The sequence below is a fragment of the Periophthalmus magnuspinnatus genome, chromosome 24 (genome assembly GCF_009829125.3).
Source record: "Periophthalmus magnuspinnatus isolate fPerMag1 chromosome 24, fPerMag1.2.pri, whole genome shotgun sequence".
NCBI classification, from domain to species: domain Eukaryota; kingdom Metazoa; phylum Chordata; class Actinopteri; order Gobiiformes; family Gobiidae; genus Periophthalmus; species Periophthalmus magnuspinnatus.
In genome coordinates this window covers 22632332-22657226 of record NC_047149.1, presented here as the reverse complement: position 1 = coordinate 22657226, position 24895 = coordinate 22632332, and the positions used below count along the sequence as shown (strand labels likewise).

The following is a 24895-nucleotide window of genomic DNA, read 5'->3' as shown; positions in this document are numbered from 1 at the left end:
AAGAGTAATGTAAATTAAAGCCGCAAGCGGCATCGAACGGCCCTCGCGGGCCGTGCTTCGCACTCGGCCGACCCGGCACTCCCTGTGGGTGGCGCTAACGCGCCACTTGTCCCTTTTTTATTGCGGCTTTGGGCTGCACTTGTCACCAAACAAGTCAAAACACATTGGAAGTGCTGATGCACAAAATGCAAAAACATGGGTTTTGCAGGCATCGCCATGGCAACACCGTGCAAAATACAAACTTGGCCCCCTGGACTTTTTTGTCGGGGACGACCTGAAGAATCACTGTGCCAAATTCTATGTTCGTCTGTTGACGGTAATAAGTCGTTATAAGACTTTGAAATGTACAAAAATTTGGAAACTTTCCCATTAGGACAACATGGGCGCTTTCGCGCATCGCCATGGCAACCCAGTGAAAAATATGACATGGGTCTGATTGACTTTTTTGATCAGGATGACATGAAGAGTCATGGTGCCCAATTTCACATTATTCCATGAAACTAATATTTTTCCCATGAATGGGAAAAATTGGGAGGTTTCCCATTAGGATAACATTGGCAGTTTGGCGCATCGCCATGGCAACACGGTGCAAAAAGACGACATAGGTCTGATTGACTTTATTGATTGGGATGACCCAATGGAATTTTGTGTCAAATTTGGTAACATTTGGCAAAACTAAATTTTCAGCCTTCCATACAAATTTATTAGATGTTCTGTAGGGGGCGCTATCGCGCCAATTTAGTTTCTATCATAATGAATAGCTTTAGGCCGGAAAGTTTTACAACTGATTCGAATTTGAGCAAAATCGGACTTTGCATGCACAAACGGGAGCAAATTTTGACTTTTGAAAATTGCAAAAATTTTGATGGAATTTTGCGGCTTCGCCGCACGGAAACCGTAATAGGGATCATCATAAATTGGATAACTTTTGATGCCCCACTTATCTAGATGATGTACAGTGAATTTCAGCCCTGCAGGTGAAGCGCCTTCAGAGGAGTTGACGAAAATGCGAGGTCAGCGAAAACGCTGACTCGGCATTTTGGAAATTTCAATCCAAGATGGCCGACTTCCGGTGGGTCAGGGGGCGTGGCCATAATAATCTTTTTTGTTTGGCATCACTTGAAGAATGCGTGTACCGAATTTCAGTGGCTCTACGCCAAAGTTGACGTCGCAACGTCTCCCATTGACGCAATGTATTTTGACTTTTGCAGGGGGCGCTGTCGCGCCCTTTTTTTAATGCCCAATGATGCACCACATAAAAAAATAAATTTTTCGCCAGACCTGAATTTTGGGCAAAATTTGGTGAGTTTTTGAAAATGTTCAGGGGGTCAAATTACTGCTCAAAGAGCAGAACGGGAAGAAATAAAAATAAAATAAAAAAAATAATTAAAGCCGCAAGCGGCATCGAACGGCCCTCGCGGGCCGTGCTTCGCACTTGGCCGACCCGGCACTCCCTGTGGGTGGCGCTGACGCGCCACTTGTCCCTTTTATATTGCAGCTTTTGGCTGCACTTGTCACCAAACAAGTTAAAACACATTGGAAGTGCTGATGTACAAAATGCAAAAACATGGGTTTTCCAGGCATTGCCATGGCAACACCGTGCAAAATACAAACTTGGCCCCTGGACTTTTTTGATGGAGACGACCTGAAGAATCACTGTGCCAAATTTCACATTCCTCAGTGAAGCGAATAACTCGTTATAAGACTTTGAAATGTAAGAAAATTTGGAAATTTTCCCATTAGGATAACATGGGCTCTTTTACGCATCGCCATGGCCACACAGTGAAAAATATGACATGGGTCTGATTGACTTTTTTAATCAGGATGACAATCCTGATTAAAATTAATCATTGTGCCATATTTCCAAGACTCTGTCCAAACATCCACACTATTCCCTAATTAGGACACTATTTAGGGATCACGTCATTTTTCGTGGTGTCCTAATGTCCAGTAGATGAAAAAGTAGGGCACTCAAAATTTCCCACAATACACTTTGAAAAGTACCGGGCATCAGTGGTCACTACACTGGTCAATATAGACCACAATGCACTGCGAGAGTTGGAAAAACAACAGAGCTACAATACAACTGAATGAAGCAGAAGGAAGTGCTGTTGTATAACACTGTTGATCCTGATTATGATTAAAACAGTCTTAAATAAACCATTTTGGTTTAAAATAGCAACAATTTCCACATCTCAGATAAAAAAAAAAAGAATAATCCAACCCATTTGCGTGAGGTCCATCTTGAGGCTAACTAGTATGATATATTATATAGTATGATATTAATCCATAACTATTTGTGTGCCAGTCAAATCTGATCATTATTTATGACAGAGATCAAGTTTTAGCAGAGTTTTGCCCTTATACTTTTTACACCCAGACACAGAGTCACATGATCTGATTGTAATGAGCTGTGTGTCCGAATCACTCTGTGAAGGAGTGCACTATATAATCTGCTTAAAGAGTGTGGGGTTATGTAGTGAGCATTTAAATCCCTCAATGATATGTGTAACTAATCAGTTCATTTCATTCAATTTTATTTTGAAGAGAATAAATACAATTCTACATAGATAGATATTATGATACGCTTATTAGATGCTATTTTGCCATAATATGGATTGGTGAAACAAAAGACTGGAGAAGTTTTGAAAAAAACTAAACAAAACATTCAGCCATTTTGCAAGGTTTGGTCAAACAAAAGGCTGGAGAATTTTTGAAAAAAAACATTCAGCCATTTTGTAAGAGTTGGTCAGACTGAAGACTTTTGAATCAAAATATTCAGTCCTGATTGGCTGAGAGACACATCAGAGAAAAGAAGTCTCACTTTCCCTGGCTTCTGATTGGCTGAGAGTTCGCACCGCTGATGACGCTGCAGAAGTGTTAAATACAGGTGCAGAGTCGCCCTGCCCCTTTGTGCCTCTCATTCTTCCAAAGTTTGAGCTGCACTTGACTGCCCTTTCGCTGTCTTTTCGCTGACTTTTCATCGATTTTGCGATCATCGGATCACCGGATTACTGTTTTTCGTCGTGTGTCTTTTGTCCGTGATTTTGTCCTGTGAATCCGTGTTTTTGACAAACCTTTTGACTGAGGACATCAAACCATCTTTGTTCTCAATCCCGGACCGCAGAACTTAGGATAAAGGTAAGAAATTTGACTTTTATTTACTTTATACTGCTGGTTACTTCAAATGTGTGTTAAATAAAGCTGCTTTGTTAGTTGAACGTAGCTGTAGTGAAAATTCACCGTGTATTGTGAAAAAGCTAAGCTAACTTTTTTTCTTGGGCGTGTCCCCATTTGCTGTGTGGCTAATGTTTTATATGGGCTGTGTATGTGTGCGTGCTAATGTGCTAATATTTACCGTCTATTATGTAAAAGCTAAGCTAACGTTTTATTTAGGGCGTGTCCCCCTGTGCTGTGTGGCTAATAGTTTATATGGGCTGTGTATGTGTGCGTGCTAATGTGCTAATATTCTTGTTCAGTCACGGTCTTGTAACGTGCGGTTGTATGTGTTTCTACGGACTATACTTTTAGTGCTAAAGTGCTAGTGAGGCCTAGTACCAAGGGAGGCCTAGGCCCGCTAATCCCAGCTGCATGGTGCTGTTGTCCTATCAAATACTGGCCTATATAGAGGTTTTTGTGTGCCTAAAAGTAGTAATATTATTCTTTAGTCTCGGTCTTGTAACTTGTGGCTGATTTGTACTTATGCAGATATAACTTTATTGCGTTAAAGTGTTTGTTGGGCCTAGTAGGTAGCTCATCGTAGCTGGATCCTGTAGCACGTGTCAGGGGCACTTGTCAGGGCCTCAGGAGAGTTCTTTATGCGCGGACATGACTGTAAACTTGCAGCTTAGGACAAAACTGTGTGCGCTGTTTGTTAGGAACCACTTTGAGTTCTGCTATGATTTGGTTTAGGTTTTGATCAGGCCCGGTATTATGTGTGCAGGTCTAGTGTCTCAGGTTAAAGTCTCGTTTAGTCTGTTTTGAGATGGCTTTGGACCTGAATCCTGGTCTACTCACTGTTTTGTCACTGTTATATTCTAGACTAGCTTTTGTGTAACCATTTGTGTATTGCGTATTGGATTTTGGGGACTTGTATGTAATGTAAATGTAATGAACTCGTTTGCACAGATAATCTGTGATTTTAAAATGATGCTTTTCACAATTGATGTTGAGTCATTATGATGTTTGTTGGTTTAAGTTTTGTGGTCTTACTGCAGTCTTACTGCAATTGTATGTGTGTCTTGTCCTCATGAATACTTTGCTTTAAACGGTTTTGTTCTTGTGGTGTAGTCCTGATCTAGTCCAAGTTTTGATCATGTTCAGGCCAGTTTTAGACCTATTGTCGTTGTAAAAGTTGTATTAAGTCTGTTCTTGCTCTGTTTTGTTGTTACTGATCCTTACTGATTTGAAGTGTCTCATACCAGTTAGAATTGTTCACTTGTGTTCTGGTTTAGTCCTGGTCTAATGTTTTATATGGGCTGTGTATGTGTGCGTGCTAATGTGCTAATATTCACTGTCTATTTTGTAAAAGCTAAGGTAACGTTTTATTTAGGGCGTTTCCCCATGTGCTGTGTGCCTAATGGTTTATATGGGCTGTGTATGTGTGCGTTAAACTGCTAATATTCTTGTTTAGTCACGGTCTTGTAACATGAGGCTGTATGTGTTTCTACGGACTATAGTTTTAGTGCTAAAGTGCTAAAGTTTAGTCCTTGGTCTGGTCTTTGTGTGTGTGTGTGTGTGTGCGCGCGTGCGTTAACCAATCAGAAAGCAGTGAGTCTAGAAACAGCCAATAATATCACTCATTCCAACAGCGGGAATCTTGGTTCCTATGCAGTTGCAGTCTGTGTTGTGAATATGTGTGGTTTGAAGTGTCTCAGAACAGATAGAATTTTTCACTTGTGTTCTTGTCTAGTTCTGGTCTGGTCTGACCTGGGTTAGATCTAGCCTAGTCCTGGTTTAGACCTGGTCTAGTCCTGGTCCTGGTCTAGAGTGCTCTGTGTTCACCAATCAGAAAGCAGTGAACCTACAAACAGCCAGTGATATCACTCATTCCAAGAGCGGGAATCTTGGTTCCTATGCTGTTGCAGTGTCTGTTTTGTGAATGCGTGCTCTTTGAAGTGTCTCAGAAGAGACAATTTTTCACTTATGTTCTGGTCTAGTCCCGTCCGGTCAGGTCCAGTATTATGTGTACAGGTCCAGTGTCCCGGGTTAAAGTCTGGTTTAGTCTGTTTTGAGATGGTTCTGGACCTGAATTCTGGTCTACAAACTGTTTTGTCATTGTTATGTTCTAGACTAGCTTTTATTTTAATTAGCTAACTGTTGTTGTAACCATTTGTGTATGCATGGGATTTTGGGGAAAAATTTAATAAACTCATTTGCATAGACCTACTGTGATTTTAAAATAATGCTTTTCACATATGATGTTGAGTCACTATGACGTTTGTTGGTTTAAGTTTTGGTCTTTGTCTATTCCTGGTTTATACCCAGTCTAGTCCTGGTTCTGGTCCTGTGTGTGCGCGTGTGTGTTTGTTTGTTTGTTTGTTTGTTTGTTTTAACCAATCAGAAAGCAGTGAGCCTAGAAACAGCCAATAATATCACTCATTTCAAGAGCGGGAATCTTGGTTTCTATGCGATTGCTAAGCTGTTGTAGTGATAGTCTGCTTTGTGAATGGGTGCGGTTTGATGTGTCTCAGAAGAGATAGAACTTTTCACTTGTGTTCTGGTCTAGTCTTACACAGTTTATGCTCATTGATTATGGTGAATACTTGGCTTTAAACTGTTTTGGTCTTGTCGTGGTGTTGTCCTGATCTAGTCCAGAGTTTGATATGTGTTAACCAATCAGAAAGCAGTGAACCTACAAACAGCCAGTGATATCACTCATTCCAAGAGCGGGAATCTTGGTTCCTATGTTTTGTGAATGTGTGCAGTTTGAAGTGTCTCAGAAGAGATAGAATTTTTCACTTGTGTTCTGGTCTAGTCCCGGTCCAGTCAGGTCCAGTATAGCCTAGTCCGGGTCTAGTCCTGATATGGCCCTGTGTAAGAACGGTTTAGGCCCGGTCCTGGTCTGGCCCTGGTTGTTATGTGATTGTAAGTGTGTTATAAAACTTATCCTCATTCATAAGCTGTAAGTTTGCTTTAAATGAGTCTGATCCTGGTTTAGTCCTGTTTCAGTCCTGGTCCAGTTTTGGTTGTACTGTGATTGTGAAGTGTGTGTAATGCGACTTATGCTCATTCATAATGGTCATAACTTTGCTTTAAATGTGTCTGGGTGTGGTCCTGGTGTGGTCCTAGTCTTATCCTGGTCTAGTCTTGAATTAAAACGGGTTTAGACCTAGCCTGGTCCAGTCCTAGTTTGGTCTAGTCCTGGTCCAGAGCTGGTTTAGAGCTAGTTTAGTCCTGGTTTAGTCCCGGTCTGGTCCTAGTCTGGTCTTAATGCAATTGTGAGTGTGTCTTATACAGTTTATGCTCATTTATCATGGTGAATACTTGGCTTTAAACTGTTTTGGTCTTGTCGTGGTGTTGTCCTGATCTAGTCCAGAGTTTGATATGTGTTAACCAATCAGAAAGCAGTGAACCTACAAACAGCCAGTGATATCTCTCATTCCAAGAGCGGGAATCTTGGTTGCTATGCCGTTGCTATGTAGTTGCAGTGACTGTCTGTTTTGTGAATGTGTGTGGTTTGAAGTGTCTCATACCAGATAGAATTGTTCACTTGTGTTCTGGTTTAGGCCTGGTCTGGGTCTGGTCTAGGCCCGGTCTAGGCCTGGCCCAGTCCTGGTTGCACTGTGATTGTTAACTGTGTATATTGCGACTTATGCTCATTTGTAATGGTCATAACTTTGCTTTAAATGTGTCTGGGTGTGGTCCTGGTGTGGTCCTAGTCTTGTCCTGGTCTAGTCTTGGATTAAAACGGGTTTAGACCTAGTCTGGTCCAGTCCTAGTTTGGTCTAGTCCTGGTCCAGAGCTGGTTTAGAGCTAGTTTAGTCCTGGTTTAGTCCCGGTCTGGTCCTAGTCTGGTCTTAATGCAATTGTGAGTGTGTCTTATACAGTTTATGCTCATTTATCATGGTGAATACTTGGCTTTGAACTGTTTTGGTCTTGTCGTGGTGTTGTCCTGATCTAGTCCAGAGTTTGATATGTGTTAACCAATCAGAAAGCAGTGAACCTACAAACAGCCAGTGATATCTCTCATTCCAAGAGCGGGAATCTTGGTTGCTATGCTGTTGCTATGTAGTTGCAGTGACTGTCTGTTTTGTGAATGTGTGTGGTTTGAAGTGTCTCATACCAGATAGAATTGTTCACTTGTGTTCTGGTTTAGGCCTGGTCTGGGTCTGGTCTAGGCCCGGTCTAGGCCTGGCCCAGTCCTGGTTGTACTGTGATTGTTAACTGTGTATATTGCGACTTATGCTCATTTGTAATGGTCATAACTTTGCTTTAAATGTGTCTGGGTGTGGTCCTGGTGTGGTCCTAGTCTTGTCCTGGTCTAGTCTTGGATTAAAACGGGTTTAGACCTAGTCTGGTCCAGTCCTAGTTTGGTCTAGTCCTGGTCCAGAGCTGGTTTAGAGCTAGTTTAGTCCTGGTTTAGTCCCGGTCTGGTCCTAGTCTGGTCTTAATGCAATTGTGAGTGTGTCTTATACAGTTTATGCTCATTTATCATGGTGAATACTTGGCTTTGAACTGTTTTGGTCTTGTCGTGGTGTTGTCCTGATCTAGTCCAGAGTTTGATATGTGTTAACCAATCAGAAAGCAGTGAACCTACAAACAGCCAGTGATATCACTCATTCCAAGAGCAGGAGTCTTGATTCCTATGCAGTTGCAGTGTCTGTTTTGTGAATGTGTGCAGTTTGAAGTGTCTCAGAAGAGATAGAATTTTTCACTTGTGTTCTGGTCTAGTCCTGGTCTAGTCCTGGCCAGGTCCTCTACTAGAAAGGGTTTGGACCTACTCTGGTTTAGTCTGTTTTGAGATGGTTTTGGACCTGAATCCTGGTTCACTCACTGTTTTGTCACTGTTATATTGTAGAGTAGGTTTTGTTTTATTTTACTAAACTCTTGTAGTAACCATATGTGTATGTATTGGATTTTGGTCCAGTCCTGGTTGTACTGTTATTGTTCAGTGTGTGTTATACGACTTATGCTCACTCATATTGGTCATAACTTTGCTTTATATGGGTCTGGTCCTGGTCTTTTCCTGGTCTGGTCTTACTATGTGTGTCTTCACAGCTTATGCTCAGTCATTTTGTTGAATACTTTGCTTTAAACAGTGTTGAGCATGCTCCATTCTGGTGTTAATTTTAGTCCTGGTCTTGTCCATAACTGTACCTGTAAATATCATTAAGCTTCATGCATATACGATTTGGTTTTGTAGCTCATTTGTGTTGTGGTTTGGTAACTGCTGGTCAGGGTGTGATCCTACTTGCTAAGGTTAATCTTAAAGCTGCTCGAGGCAGGCGATTTTCCAGTAAATACTATAACAAGGTCAGTAGATTATGCAGCACAAGTGCAAAATAGGGGCCCTGACATCATTTCAGTTAGATGCATATATTAGAAATATTTAGTTTATACCTTTTACTTTCCAATGTATTGGTTTAGGGCTAGGTTTGACTCTTAAAATATTACGTTTACTTATTTTAATTGTAACAATTATAACTTTGTTATTTTCAGATGCCTAAGGACAAGGGATGGAAGCGCTCCCTTGCTGCGAAGAGGAGGAGGGAGGAGCAGCTTGAGGGAAAGCCTGCTTTCCCGATAGCGGTTCACCTTCCACCTTTTTCCACCGGTGCCGAGACCTTTACCCGTAAGTGTATTTCAGTATGTTTTTACAACCTTCATGTCTGTCTAGTTTTGTAAACGCTGAGGTTTTTTTAAAACTTGGTTCTTTTTTAGGCCTTGGTACTGGTTCTCGCCATTCGGTGAAGCCGTGGCCAACTTCCACCGTCACCGGGAAGTGCCACAAGTTGGACTTGCCGCCGGACTTGTCCTCCGACAAGAAGGCAAGTCTATGAGTTTCAGTATGAAACAAATTCTTAAATAATAGTTGAGGATTGTTAAATATTTTCTTCTTTTTTCTAGTTCGTTCTGATTGTCGGGAACTCGCATCTTCGTGCTGTCGTTGATGCCATCGTGCCGATGCCAGAGGGCTGCCTGTCCTTTGCCATCAGTGCGACTCCCGGAGGTTCTGCCCGTGACCTTCGGATGCAGCTGGCGGCTATGACGGCTAAGCACCTACCCAAAGGTGAGTTTAGTAATGACCATTAGATCATCTTTGGTAAATATTAAATAGTTGAACCATGAACAATGTCATTGAGAAAGTTGAATGAATGATTGTCTTTTTTTCAGAGCCCGCTTTGGTGTGTGTCATGGCGCCGTGCAACAACCTCACGGCCAGCAGGACGGTTGACGAGGCTGCAGAGGAGTTTGGCCAACTCCTCAGGTATGTCTGCGGCCGCTGGCCAAAGGTATGTAAAATAGCTGCAATTCTTTGATAATGATTGTATTGTGTAGTTGGTAAATGGTGATTTATTTCTTAAGGTGTGTGTCGTGGATTTCCCACCTCGCCTTGCTGGCAGCGTGGAAATTCAGACCCTCCTTCGCCAGGAGTACCACCGTGTGTCAGCCCGCTTTCAGGTCAACTTTGTCCAGATAGCCGACCACTTTCCCCGACACCGACGAGAGCTGTGGTGCAGGGATGGCGTAAGTACAATCTACGCTCTCATTTTACCAACTTCCTTTTTGCATGTGAGTGGTTTTATGTAACATGTCGTTATAATTTTGTTTCAGATCCACCTGAGTGATGACGCTGGGATGGGAATCCTTGTTCAGTTGCTGTGGCAGGCTTGCTACACGCAGCTAGAGGTCTCTTCCCCCGCTTCCTCTGTGGCGGCGCCCCGCCCTCGCACATCCACCAGAAGGGTCTCGCCAAGAGTGGTTGTGACGGGACCGCTGCCCGTGCCACGACCACCCCCTCCTGAGTGGATTCCCATTGTGCGGGGCAGAAAGGTGAGAGATTGTTACTTTTTTAGTTTCAAGCCCAAGTGGTTTATTCTGTTTCTTAATGTATATTTTCGTTACAGAACCAGCCTAGGGACTCGGCCTTCCCTGTGGGTCCCAAGGGGCGCCTGGTTCAACGGGAGGTTAGTAAATGTCATTCCTGTCTTTAAATATTGACGTTGACATTATTGTTGTATTGTGATTTATATATTTTTTTAAATTTCTGTTGTAAGGTGGAGACCGTCTTCTCCATCCCCCTGTCGCCCGTCCTCTTCAGCCCTGCTATGCTGGTCGAGATGGATGCGAGGTTTCCATTTGGCCTGACCAGCTCTGTGGAGGACGTGGCCACCTTTCCTTCGGGAAAGAAGGTAAGCATCTTGTGTTATTTTCTCATTGCTAAAAGTTAACAATTGCCTGGTGTGAGATTGAGTAACTTATGTATCCTTTTTTGTTTTAGACGTCTCGGGCGAGGCGTCGCAAGGCTGCTTCCTCAAAGAAACGCCAGCCCAAGCGGCAGGTGAGTGTTACACATTTTCAGACATGTTTTTGTTGAATTTGTGCTATTAAAAAAAAAATATATATATTATTACATTTTATGAAGGTGGGGGCAGCGTCTGTGGTTGTGGGGGTGAGACCCGGCTCACCATCCAGCTTCGTGCCTGCAGTGGAGAAGGACCAGGTTTGTGTCATTTTTAATATGTTGATTGTTTTTGACACATTGTTGCCTGTACTTGTTTTTAATTATATATGGTTTTGTAGGCGGAGGCAGTTGTGGTAGAGGTGACACCAGGATCGTCCCCTACCAGCGTGGCCATCCTGGATTCGTTCCTGGAGGACCAGGTTTGTGTCATTTTGAATATGTTGATTGTCTTCTACACATTGTTGCCTGTAATTGTTTTTAATTATATATTGTTTTGTAGGCGGAGGCAGTTGTGGTGGAGGTGACACCAGGAACGTCCCCTACCAGCGTCGTCATCCTGGATACTTTCCTGGAGGACGAGGTTTGTTTTGTTTCTTGTGTTTTGTTTTTATTCTCCAATGTGTTTATCATTTAAACAGAATATGTGCTAATGTAGACATGTTTTTGCAGTCCGGAGATGTGGAAGTGACTCCAGGAACGTCACTTGCCAGTTCCAGGGACCAAATGCAGATGTTGATGGATGAGGTGAGTTTATTTTTAAGATTATTATTATTGTAGTAGTATTAGTATTGTATTTCAGAAAAATTAAGTGTACAGTAACAGCCTGATTAGATTAGTTTAATAATATATTTTCTTTGCATCTTTAAGGCCATGGACATCAGCCCTCCTGTGACCCCGCCGCTGCCGCCTCTGACCTGTCCTCTTCTGACCTGTCAACCTTCTTCTTCTGTGACCAGTCAGCCTTCTCTTCTCAGCCCTCCACCAGCTGTCCAAGAGGAGAGAGCTTCTGACAAAGATAAGTCTTGTGCACATGTTGTACCCGTCGGTATTCCTTCTGTCGTTAGGGGTAGTTTTCATCAGGGTGATTTTAGGTTCGAGTATGCAGGTGTACAGTGTATGGCGATAGCTTTGGTAGCTTTAGCTAAGCACTCGGTGTGTAATGTGTTTTCATGGGATCAGAGGCAGTTAGATTTGGTTTTGAATCTTGGGGATGCACTGTACACAGATAGGCGGAATCGGGGCTTGACTCATGGGCGTGACTTGTTAATTGCTTCAGACCTGCCACGTGAGTCAGTTATAGATGGGCAGCAGTTTAGCTTTTCTTTCAGTCAGCCAGTTAATGGGGCTGCAAATGTTGTTGAGCATGAGTTTATTGAGGTGGGCGCGTGGGTAACCTTAGATGGTGCTTTAGAGCAAATGTTGGCACAGTACAACACATGTCTTATGACACTCTGTGGTGCTGCTTGTGCCGTTATTAAAGACAATGGGCGGTATGCTGTGGTGGACTCTCACTCGCGTAGTGCTGAAGGGTTGGTAGATCCTGATGGTAAAAGTGTGGTAATGTATTTTAGTCATATTGATGAGCTGTATAGTTTTTTTTGCACATTGGCTGCGTGTTATGGTGATGACTCAGATGAGTCTGTCAAAGAGTTTGAATTGACTGGTGTTGATGTTGTTGTTGCAGCTGATTGTGTGAGGGGCTTAAAGTGCCAAGAGGCCGCAGAGGTTTCTTCTTCTGTACTCCCTGATAAAAACCCAAAGCAGGACATTGAAGTTGTTGTATCTGATAGTGTGAGGGGCTTAAAGCGCCAAGAGGCCACAGAAGTTTCTTCTTCTGTACCCCTAAACAAAACGACAGAAGACACTGTTGTTGATGTAGATGTGCTGTGCACCAGTGTTCAAGACAATGCTCTGTTCTTCAATCCACTTAGTGAAAGTGTTTGTAAGGATTTGTGCAAACACATTAAAGTCGAGTTTCAGAAGCCCAGTGTAGCAGATCCTAAAACTGTAGGGCCTCTAGGTGCCCCGTGTCAAAATGACAAAATCGTTGCGGACGGTAATTGTTTCTTTCGAGCTGTTTCACAGGCTATTAGTGGCACACAAAAATACCATCGAAAAATTAGACTTGCAATTGTGAAACAGCTCAAAAATAACCCTTCAAAATACGACACCCTATTGCGCGATGGCCACTCGTCTGTGGACCAGTATATCAGCGAGTCAAACATGCATAAAGTTGGCACATGGGCCACAGAAGTAGAAATCCACGCGGCTGCGGATTATTTAGGCGTCGACATTTTTACATTTTATAATGGACATTGGCTGAAATACGGTTGTACTACTGAGCCTGTGTCAAATGGTGGCATCTATTTAGAGAATATTAACAGTTGTCATTACGAAAATGTAATTTGTGTCAAAATACCTGATGCTAATGCTTGTTATGAATGCTGCCAAGTGTATCGATTTTCAATGGAGAGCTACAATATTAGGCCTAAAAATGTAGCTCTCAAATCACAGGTTAATGTAAATAATGAACTGAATATAAAACCTATATTGTCAAAGTATATGCAAAAGAAAAAACTAAAGCAATTAAAAAACAGCTACAACACACATCGTGACACAATGAAGGAAAAACATAGGACACATTATATCACACATCACACACATCTTAAAGATGCCTCCAAAAAAAGAGGTAAACAAAAATATAGAGGTGATTTGGAGTATAGAGTGGGGAAAAAGGCTGCAAGTAAACTTTCATATAGAATGAATGAATACTATAGACAGAAAAAAAAGGCAGCAATTAATGTAGCAAATAAGAAGAAATACAGAACCAGCATGGAGTTTAGAGAAAATCTTAAATCAACATATAAAAGTAAATATAATGTTGATTTAGAATATCAGAATAAACTTAAAGCTGCTAGCATTCACAAATATAGAGTTAATTTAAATCACCAAAATAAAATTAAAGCTGCTAGCATTCACAAATATAGAGTTAATTTAAATAACCAAAATAAAATTAAAGCTGCTAGCATTCAAAAATATAGAGTTAATTTAAATCACCAAAATAAACTTAAAACTGCTAGCATTCACAAATATAGAGTTAATTTAAATCACCAAAATAAACTTAAAACTGCTAGCATTCACAAATATAGAGTTAATTTAAATCACCAAAATAAACTTAAAACTGCTAGCATTCACAAATATAGAGTTAATTTAAATCACCAAAATAAACTTAAAGCTGCTAGCATTCACAAATATAGAGTTAATTTAAATCACCAAAATAAACTTAAAGCTGCTGGTATCACTAAATATAAAGTTAATATAAATTATCGGCATAAACTAAAAGCTGCCAGCATCCACAAATATAAAGTTAATGTAAAACATAAAGAAAATGTAAAAGCAGCCAGTAAACATAAGTACAAAGCAAATCCCCAACATCAACAAAAAGTAAAAGCATTTGGCAAACAAAAATATTGCAATAATGAACAATTTAAAAAGAAAACTCGGGCAGCATTCAGGAACAACCAAAAGCAATTGAAACAAAAATGGGAAAATTTCACTTATGTTTTGGAACAATTTTTAAACGAAGATCAAGATGGTCCAGAGTACATTTGCTGTGTGTGTTTAAAGCTGTTATTTAGAAACCAGGTCTTGCCTTGTAGAAAGGATGACTTTATGGTTAAACCAAAATGTGCCAATATTGCTAATACCTGTATCTCTGAGGCCTATTTACATGCGTGCAATAGTGATTGTCCATCTCCGTGCCCCCTCTCCAATTGTAGAGGTAGTTTATGGATCTGCTACACATGCAACTCTAAACTGTGTAAAGGTCAAATGCCATCTGAATGCTCAGAGAATAATTTGCAATTGGACGATATTCCACCTGAGCTCGCTTGCTTGAACACTATTGAACAGCACATAGTTGCTCTTAACATTAATTTCATGCAAGTTTTAGCTTTACCAAAGGGGGGTCAGCGAGGGATCCATGGTCCGGTCACATGTGTGCCTTCAAGAGTTACCGAGTCAGTGAAGCTATTGCCGCGTAGTAACATGGATGGTTGTCTATTGCCAGTAAAACTTAAACGTAAACTTACTTATAAAGGACATTATGAGTATCAGTATGTAGATACAGAGCGCGTACGGAGGGCCATTGGATTTCTGAAACAAAACAATCAGTATTATTTAGATATTGATTTTAATGAAGAATGGGTAAACGAGTTTGTTAGGGAAGAAGAAGCAGCTATGGATACAGGTGCAGATGTTAATGTGGACGCAGAGAAACGGGCAGAACAGGAGCAGGTGGAAGATTTAGATGATGAGCTTCTGCATGATAGGCAACGTCATTGTATGTATCAAGATACGTTTTTCATGCCGGTTGATATCGCTCAGGAAGCTCTTGATCACTATTTTGAGGGTATTTTAAATTTGGCTCCGGCTGAGGGGAACAGTCCGGTTAGTTTGTTGTCCGATAAAGACAATGAGGCTAAATGCTTTCCAAAGGAGTTTCCATTAGGTCGTAATACGTTTCATAGTCCTCGGCCTGTTCCTTTGACCATGTGCAGATATTTCATTAACAGACTGCTGCATGTGGATGGTAGATTTGCACAAAATTTTAAGTTTCTTTTCTTGGCATTGTACATGTTAGAAGTCCAGCAGGTTGTATCTAAAGTGTCGATTGCGTTGCGAAAGGGACATTCTGGTCAGGCCAATGCTGCTGCAGGTGAAGGAACTTTAGAAAATTTGTTACAATATGATAATGGTTATCGTTTTATGCAGCCTATTAGAGGTACCCCGCCCTTCTGGCAGACTGCACAAAAAGATTTATTTGCGTGTATTCGTCAGCTTGGTATTCCAACGTGGTTTTGTTCGTTCAGTTCTGCAGATCTCCGCTGGCCAAGCCTCCTTAAAACGCTCTTAAAGCAGGAAGGTAGTACCCGGAGGGTTGAAGATTTAGATTGGGCAGAGAGGTGTGACCTTTTACGTCGTCACCCTGTAACTGCGGCTCGCATGTTTGACTCCCGTTGGCACCGATTTTTACGTAAAGTTATTCTTTCACCCGCTCAGCCAATCGGTAAAGTCATAGACTATTTTTATCGGGTAGAATTCCAACAGCGCGGGTCTCCCCACGTCCATTGTTTATTTTGGATTGAAAATGCTCCAAAGCTTGGAGTAAATACGGATGAGGAGGTGGTTCAGTTTGTTGATAAATATGTTACGTGTGAACTACCCTCTGATCCGGATTTACTGGAAAAAGTTACTTCGGTGCAGCAGCATTCTAAGCGTCACTCAAAAACATGCAAAAAAAACAACAAAGTCTGTCGTTTTAATTTTCCACGTCCGGTATCTGCACGCACGTTTATCAAACAGAAGGACCCCGAATCAGAGCCTCTTGTTACAAAAGAGGAAGCAGAGTTTATTATGAGCGTGCTGAAGAATGCTATCGTTGATGAAAATAACCTGTGTCTTAGTGCAGTTGAGTTGTTTGCGTCTTTGGGTTTATCGCAGTTCACATTTGAACAAGTGTACAGTGTTTTAGATGGGCACACACACATAGTTTTAAAGAGGGATGTGGCTGAGGCCTGGATTAATAACTACAACGAGAAATTATTAACCTGCTGGAACGCCAATATGGACATCCAGTATGTTGTAGATGCGTGGGCTTGTGTCGTTTACATTATTTCATATATTTCTAAAGCAGAGAGGGACATGGGTTTATTGTTAAGTAATGCACAAAAAGAGGCTTCCAAAGGTAATGTAAGTGCAAAAGAGGCATTTAAAAAATTAGGCAGCGTGTATCTTCATAATCGTGATGTCTCTGCACAGGAAGCTGTCTACCGCGTGACAAACATGCACTTAAAAGAATTTTCAAGAAAAGTTACATTTGTGCCGACCGGTGATAATATAGTGCGTATGAGCAAACCAATTGGTGAAATAGATGATGAAATGGGGGAAGACATTTGGATGACAAACACCATTGATCGTTATTTAAATAGACCAAATGACAGCACATTTAATGACATGTGCATCGCGACATTCGTATCCGAATATCGCTTGCTCGGGCCGTCGGACAAATGTAAAAATCCAATTATTTTACTGAACGGATTGGGTGCGATTACTAAAAGAACACGGACCAAGCCCGCAGTTGTTAGATATGCGCGTTTTTCTGAGACTAAAAACACAGAGTTATTTCATCAAAGTATCCTTCAGTTATTCATGCCGTATCGCGTTGATGTCGACCTTAAGCCACCTCCATTTGAATCATTTGAACTTTTCTATAAAACTGGGGATGTGTGTTTGAGTGACGGGTCTGTGCAATTGGTAAAGTCAATAGTTGATTCAAATAGGCGTCGATTCGAACTTGCAGCTGAGGACTTGGATGAGGTTCATGAGCAGATGGAATCTGGAGAGATTCATGAGGATGCATGGGGCTTGCTCTGCCCAGAACAGGAAGTGGAGAGGTTGGAGTCGAGGGAGGAGTTCAGAGAGATGTTGCAGGCTGTTGGTTCTGAGCAGGAGCAAGAGGCTATTCCAGACTTGGCTGTAAGAAACGAACAAGTTGGTAACATAGAGAAAAGAAATGTGATGAGTCGTCAAGAGGGTCTTTTACTTGTGAAAACTCTGAATGAGCAACAGCTGTCCATTTTTTATAAAATACGGCAATGGTGTTTAGACAAAGTAGCTGGTAACAACCCAGAGCCATTGCATGTTTTTATCACAGGTGGAGCAGGCACAGGGAAAAGTCACCTGATCAGAGCAATTCAATACGAGGCGTCGCGTCTATTTGGTCCGATTTGTCATAGTCCGGAAAATGTTAGTGTTTTGTTAACGGCTCCAACAGGGATAGCAGCATATAATTTACAGGCGGCTACTATCCACACAACATTTAGTATTGGTACTAATGTTTCCCTCCCCTACACACCACTGGGGGAGGAAAAGATTAATACACTGCGCGTTAAATACATGGATTTACAAATTGTAATAATTGATGAAATATCCATGGTAGATAAAAAGTTATTTACTTATATTCATGGGCGATTGCGTCAAATCAAACAATCAGGTGACTTTTCTCCATTTGGAAATGTGTCTGTTGTCGCTGTTGGGGATTTCTATCAATTATCACCGGTCATGGGTCAAGCTCTGTACAAAGAAAACATAGGTGTTAATTTATTTACAGATTTATTCAAAATTGCAGATTTAAGAACTGTAGTCAGACAAAAAGATAACACTTTTGCAGAGCTATTAAATCGGCTTAGAGTCCGCTCAAGGTTGACACCACTGCTTGATGGAGACATAGATATATTAAAACATTGTGAAACAGGCGAAGATCCCGATGTGTTACACATTTTCACCAAAAACAGCTTTGTATCAAATTACAATTTAAAGATATTGAATAGAGTTTGTCCAGAAAAAGTAACAATCAGTGCGCGTGATTTTGGCTATGACAAAAAGACCGGGAAGTTAATCGAGATACAAGGCCATCTCCATAAATCCAAACAAGCCAGTTTGGAGGAGTCATTAATCTTGGGTGTAAATGCGCGTGTAATGCTCTGTAAAAATGTAGATTTATCTGATGGTTTAGTAAATGGGGTATGTGGCATTATTACACATATAGTTCAAAATCCACAGACAAAACAGCCTCCTCTTGCAATCTATGTTAAATTTGACGACGATCGAGTAGGCGCACAGAAGAGGAGGCAAACACGTACCCCTGCTCACCTGACTGGTTCTACTCGCATAGAACCAGAGGAGGAGCAGGCGAATAAACGAGGGGAAAAGCGGCGTCAGTTTCCTCTTAAACTCGCGTGGGCGTGTACAGTACATAAAGTACAGGGTGTTACTGTAGATCAAGCAGTGGTGTCCCTTAAACAGGTATTCACGGCGGGTCAGGCGTATGTGGCCCTTAGTCGCGTTAGGAGTTTAGAAGGTCTTGTCATTCAGGACTTTGATGAAGATGCCATTTATTGTAATGATGGCATTAGAACGGCGCTTCAGAACATGCCTCCCTTCATAGTCTCGAGTATGCCCTGGCACCTACAAGAGGCACATGTCCTGACATTTTTTTATATGAATGTTCATGGTTTAGAACGGCATGTGTCCGATTTGGCTTTATGCACACAGCACTGGCAGCCTAACTGTATCGCTGTGGTAGAGACATGGTTAACTGTAAATTCATCTTTTCAAACTAGTCACATTGAAGGTTTTAACTTCCACAGTCGTCCCCGTAGTTTATCTTATCAGCAGAGTAACCATCCAGCACTGACTAGTTTACTGGGCAAAGCGCACGGCGGCGTTGGTATTTACTGTGAAGCAAACCTTAACTATGAAATCACAGTACGAGATTTTAGTTTAGAATGTTTAGTGAATTATTTTGCAGAGTATAAAATTATAGTTTCTGTCATTTACCGTCCACCGTCATACCCCATGTCTCTATTTAAGTATAATTTGGACAGATTATTGAATTGGCTTGAATCACATTGTGCCACTGTGGCAGTGACGGGAGATTTTAATGATGACATATTGAAATCTTCAAATCTCTGCAATTTTATGATAGAAAAAGGTTATGTTCAATATGTCACATCTCCCACAACAGAGAGGGGGACATTAATTGATCATTTATATGTTAAATCTACAGAGTATGACATAGATTCTGTAGTGGTGCCAACGTACTTCAGCGACCATGAGGGGATAGTATTTTCTTTTAAGGGTAGATCTTCGTAGGCCACATAGTTATTCTGAATTGGTTTATTTATGTAAAATGGACAGTTGTTGTTGATTGACATCTCATCAGATTGTTGCGCGTCGCTTCGTCTTTAATCATGTATTTACTTTGTTGCGCGTTGCTGTGTCTTTAATCATGTATTTACATTTATATGACGTGAAGTTGTTTTAAATATGAATCATGGAGTTTGTTTGTAATGGGCTTTAGATGTTGTGTTGTTAGTGTTTATCATGTGCGTTGTTAATCATGAATTTTAAGTGTTGTAATCAGGTGATGTGTTTTTATTGTATATTTAACTCTTATATATGTTTGTATTTAATGTGGCCATACAGTGATGAGTGCACACATACTGTATGCTTTCTCCTTTGTCAAAGTTTCACTGACTGGTCCACCTGTACATTTCTCTCCCCCTGTCTATTTCTTCCACTCACTATATCTCTTTCTGTCCAACTCTCTCCATTTCCCATTCTCTCCCTTCGCCACCCTGCCATCTCTATGTAGCCATGTCTCTACCTCTCATCTGTCTCTGTAACTCAATGTTTCTCATCACCATCTCACTCTTACTCTTCCTAGCTCCCTCCTGAAGTTTCTCTCTAACTCACTCTCTCTCTTTACCTCCTCCTCTATCTCTTTCCCCTCCTGCTCTTTCTACCCCTCTCAACCCCCCTCCTCCTCTCTCTAACTATCTCACTCTCTCTCTCATTCTGAACTCCCTCACTCTAACTCTCTCAAACTGTCTCCCTCTCACTCTAACTATCTGTCTCTTGTCAACTCTCTCTTTCTGACATTTCTGTCCTTTGTTTCTCTCTCTCTCTCTCTCTCCCTCTATCCTGTGTTTCCTTTCCTTTCCTCCTCTCCTTGAACCACCACCTTATCGCGGTGGAGAGGTTTGCGTGCCCAGATGATCCTAGGAGCTATGTTGTGAGGGACTTTATGCTCCTGGTGGGTCTCCCAGGACAAACAGGTTCTAGGTGATGGGTCAGACTAAGAGTGGTTCCCTAAATGAATGACGAAAATAAAACTGTGTTTTTAGTAATGCTCAGATGATAATCATGTTTATGTGAATTCTCACATAAGCATTCACTGTTCAGTTCACCTGGAGTTCGTTCATTGCTATTCACATGTTGTTCCTTGTCCCACTCCCCTGGGGAGTGCAACTGTTTCAGATGCCCTCCCACTGACCATCTGGTGATGACTGGACCCTAGATGCCCTCCTGTGCCCTGATTCTGTTCCATGGACTTGGACCCTCCCTTCCCTCGCCTGGCTGGATGACCCGGTGCCTGGCTGGGGTGACTCCTGTCCTGGCATGGGTGAGCCTCCCTCTGGCTCTTAGTTGAGTGGACTCTGGCTCCATAGACTTGAACTCTATCCTCATATGGATGTGCTTTAGTCCTGGACACATTTGCAGCTGTCAGTCCATGGGAGTGGATCTATCCTTCACTGTGGTTCTCCTCGAAGTTTCTAAGCACAGGGGATATTCTGGGACAGTTCTCCATTTACTTGTCTGTTTCTGTTTCATTGTTGATTTTCTACATTTCTGTTGGTTAAATCAATTCTCATGTTCACCCCTAAGAGGCGACTGCTGCTGTGATTTTGGGCTTTACAAAAATGAATTGAACATAGCTGATTTTATAGATGCAGTTACATGGCTAAATTCTGCTCATGTATTGATCATTGTTTTTGCATATTTGCATTGTAGTTATTTCGTGATAGATAATGGCAGTATTTTGATTTACAATAACAACATGCCATGTTATTTATAAATACTGAATTTTCTTTGTTTTTCTTTTTGTAATGCTCAGTGATGTTTATGTATGTACTGAAAAGCATGTTTATGTGAATAATTAGTTATATATATATATATGCACTTAATGATGGTTGTTGGTAACTTTTTGGATTACGGTGACATGATAGATGTTGCTCATTTGTTTATTTATAATTGTTTATACCTAATATTTATTCTATAGTTATTTGTTGATAGATAATGTTTTGATTTGTAATAACATACTATGTTATGTATAAAGACTGAACTGTAAGAGAAATGTTTTTCAGTGTCAATTGTAATAAGATATTTTATCTTATCTCTTAATTGAATACAAACAATACAGTTTTATGGATGAACATTTCAAATGCTGTTTGTCAATTTTACTTAGAACTGTTAAGATAAAATCTTTTAAATGAAACTCAGCACACCACACACACTTTATACTGTCCATGACCTCCCATAATGTAGCCGCATATGAGGTAGTTTTAAACACTGAAACTAAACATTGTTTGGCTGTGTGTCATTGGGGCTTAATAGAAGAATCTGCTAATGGTGACATAGTTGGACATTCTTTTTTTAATCAGTAAAATAATTTTCCTGAGATAAGGGAATTGAATAATGTGTGCGTGTATTCTGCCTGATTAGGTCATATAAATACTTGGTTTACTCAGAAAAAAATTAGTGCCTCAGGGATAAAGCATCAATGGAGCAAAGTGACAAAATGAGGTGGTCATCAAGTTTATTCTGGTCTGCACAATATCAACATGGAAATATGGCCACACCATAACATTGCACAGTTCCAACCTTCTGCTGATAAAGTGACATGAATACTGTGCACCTGCCCAATAAGAATAATGCTTTGTCCGGTCAGAGAGTCAAGGTATCCAAAATGTTAATTGTGGAAAATAATGATAAAATTACATCCAACATGATTAGAAATGAAGGTGGGCAATATGGCGAAGCATTTATATCATGGTTTTCTGGGAGTCAAATCACAATGTAGATTTTATCACTACTCATGTACATGTTGTCTTTCTATTGTCTTAAAGAGTTAGATCAAAGGAATGGATGGAAAAAATTGTGAGTATGATCTGACAGTTGCATGAAATTAGATGGGGATCAGGATTTTATTATCACCATATATATATATATATATATATATATATATATATATATATAAATTATCCATCTGTATAATGTGTGTTAAGATTAAAATTTATATGTCATAATTCAATATCTGTTACCACAGCAACAACACTGCTGACTTTAGTAAAAGCCAAACGTAAAATCTGTCACTGGAACTTTTTGTCCAGTACTGTGGCTCAGACCTGGACGACTGAGGGATTACACAGACAACACTACTGACTGCAAACCAGTAAACTAAGTTTACTTGTTTAGCAGATGAGTTTGGCCATCCACGTGTGTGATCACTGTGTGTGATTACTGGTGCATATTAGAGTACGAAAATATAGATTCGGGTATTATAGATTTATAATTGTCAGTTTAATTAGTGTAATATTTAAATTCTCATGCATGTAATATTGTTTAAAACAATGAAATAGCTGTAAAACACTTTATAAACACTTTCAGAAATTTGAGCATTTTAATTGAATTGTTATACTTCGTTTAATTTCATATTAAGGCCATAATGATTTGCACTTAAAAATTCTGAAGTTATAATATAGTTATTTATGCTTCTAAATAATAACATGAGCAGCCAAGATGAATACAACAGTCACAGGAGCAAACCTGTTTCATCCTGTCACTACTTTACAGAACACATGCACACCTCAATGACTTCGTCAAGCAAATGATGCTAACAAAGTTATTTAAAGGGCCCATATTGTGCTATTTTCTCATCTCTGTTGGATTACAGGTATGTTTTGATGTGGTAACAATATTATAGTATGGCTTAAAGCTCACAAGAGTCAGGTTTTCCATAATATAGGACCTTTAAAGTAGAGTTGGCTTGTAATAAAAAGTGCCACTTCTAAAGTGCTTTGAGTGACTTGAAGGTGAAAAAAAAAACACTATATAAAATGTGACTAAGACATGACTAAGCATTAATATGCCTTTTATTATCATCTACAAAGTCCAGTATAACTTACTCCTGAGCTAGGACAGTTTCTGCATCTGTCTTAGTCATGTCATCATCAGCTCATCAGCGGTGTCTGTGAGAGGAGCATTGAGAGGAGTGGACCTGACTATAGCACAGCGCAAAACCTGGACCGGATCACTTTGAGTGAGAGACTGGACTAGGTAGACAAAAAGATACAGACAGGATTTCTATGTAAACATTGGACAACATATGGAGCAACAGAATGGATTTGGTAAACAATGGTTTTGACCATAGGTGATTAGCACTTAATGAGCTTTGCGCTAGCCGAACTGGCACTCCCTGCCTCTGTTTTATTGGGGCTTTGGGCTATACATGTCATGAAACAAAGTCAAAAGACATTGGAAGTGCTGATGCATATAATGCAAAAACATGGGTTTTTCCAGGCATCGCCATGGCAACACCATGCAAAATACAAACTTGGCCACCCTAAGACTTTTTTGACAGGGATGACCTGAAGAATAACTGCCAAATTTCACGTTCTTCATTGAAGTAGTAAGTTGTTATAAGATTTTGAAATGTACAAAAATTAAGAAATTTTCCGTGATGGGCTTCATCATACATTGGATAACTTTCTATGCCTCACTTGTCTAGATGATGTACAGTGATTTTTAGCTCTGCCGGTGTTGCCCCCTCAGAGGAGTTGATAAAAATGCAACGTGAGCGAAAAAACGCTGACTTTCTTTGCATTTCGGAATTTTCAATCCAAGATGGCCGACTTCCGATGTGTCAGAGGGCGTGGCCATAATAATATTTTTGGTTTGGAAGAATGCATGTACCAAATTTTGTGGCTGTATGACAAAGTGGACGTTAGCGTCTCCCACTGACGCTCTGAAATTTGACTTTTGCAGGGGGCGCTTTCGCGCCATTTATTTATGTCCAATCATGCATAAAATAATAATAAAAATAACAAAACAAAACAATATTTCCGATGACATTAGAATGACATATTATACGTTTTTTGAAAGCTCTCGACTTTCCCCACGTCACCATGGGGAAAGTCGATGGGGCGAATGACGGGCGCGTCAGCGCCCGTCATTCGCCATGGCGTTGGGGTCCGCCATTGACCTCCCATTGACTTCCATTAATTTTAGCAGTAATAAAGATGGTCCATGCCTGCGGCATGGGGGCTTGGATAGGGCTCGATGCCAGGAGTGTGTTTGGGGACACGAGCGCTTCGCGCTGCGTCAGCGTCAACATTGAGTCAATGGGCTTCGCCCATTGACTCAATGTTGACGCTGACATGCTAGCAAGAACAAATATGCATGTCCCATGCCTACGGCATGGGTTGATAGGACACAGGAGTCTGTGCACAGCAACGATGAGTGCAGGCCCTACGCCCTGTATGGGCTCGGGCCTAAAAAAAATAAATAAATAAATAATAAAGCTGCAAGCGGCATTGAACTCGCACTCGGCCGAACCGGCACTCCCTGTGAGTGGCGCTTGCCTCTGTTTTATTGCGGCTTTGGGCTGCACTTGTCACCAAACAAGTCAAAACACAGTGGAAGTGCTGATACACAAAATGCAAAAACATGGGTTTTCCAGGCATCGCCATGGCAACACCGTGCAAAATACAAACTTGGCCTCTAGGACTTTTTTGACGGAGACGACCTGAAGAATCACTGTGCCAAATTTTATGGTCATCGTTGACGGTAATAGGTCGTTATAACACTTTGAAATGTACAAAAATTAGGAAATTTTCCCATTAGGATAACATGGGCGCTTTCTCGCATCGCCATGGCAACCCAGTGAAAAATATGACTTGGGTCTGATTGACATTTTTGATCAGGATGACATGAAGAGTCATGGTGCCAAATTTCACATTATTCCATGAAACTAATATTTTTCCCATGAATGGGAAAAATTGTGAGGTTTCCCATTAGGATAAC

The 24895-nt window shown here is 40.9% G+C and overlaps 1 protein-coding gene across 1 annotated transcript; it reads left to right on the top strand.

The window, feature by feature from the left end:
* The first annotated feature begins 3828 nt into the window (after positions 1-3828).
* On the top strand, positions 3829-19123 carry LOC117392558 (uncharacterized). The gene is made up of 15 exons (XM_033990652.1): positions 3829-3834; positions 8662-8794; positions 8884-8990; positions 9070-9232; positions 9337-9455; positions 9529-9690; positions 9778-9996; positions 10071-10130; positions 10221-10355; positions 10445-10504; positions 10747-10827; positions 10908-10988; positions 11078-11152; positions 11276-12464; positions 13752-19123. Exons 1-15 carry the CDS (start codon positions 3829-3831, stop codon positions 19121-19123), a joined length of 7962 nt encoding a protein of 2653 aa, XP_033846543.1.
* The last annotated feature ends 5772 nt before the right edge of the window (positions 19124-24895 follow it).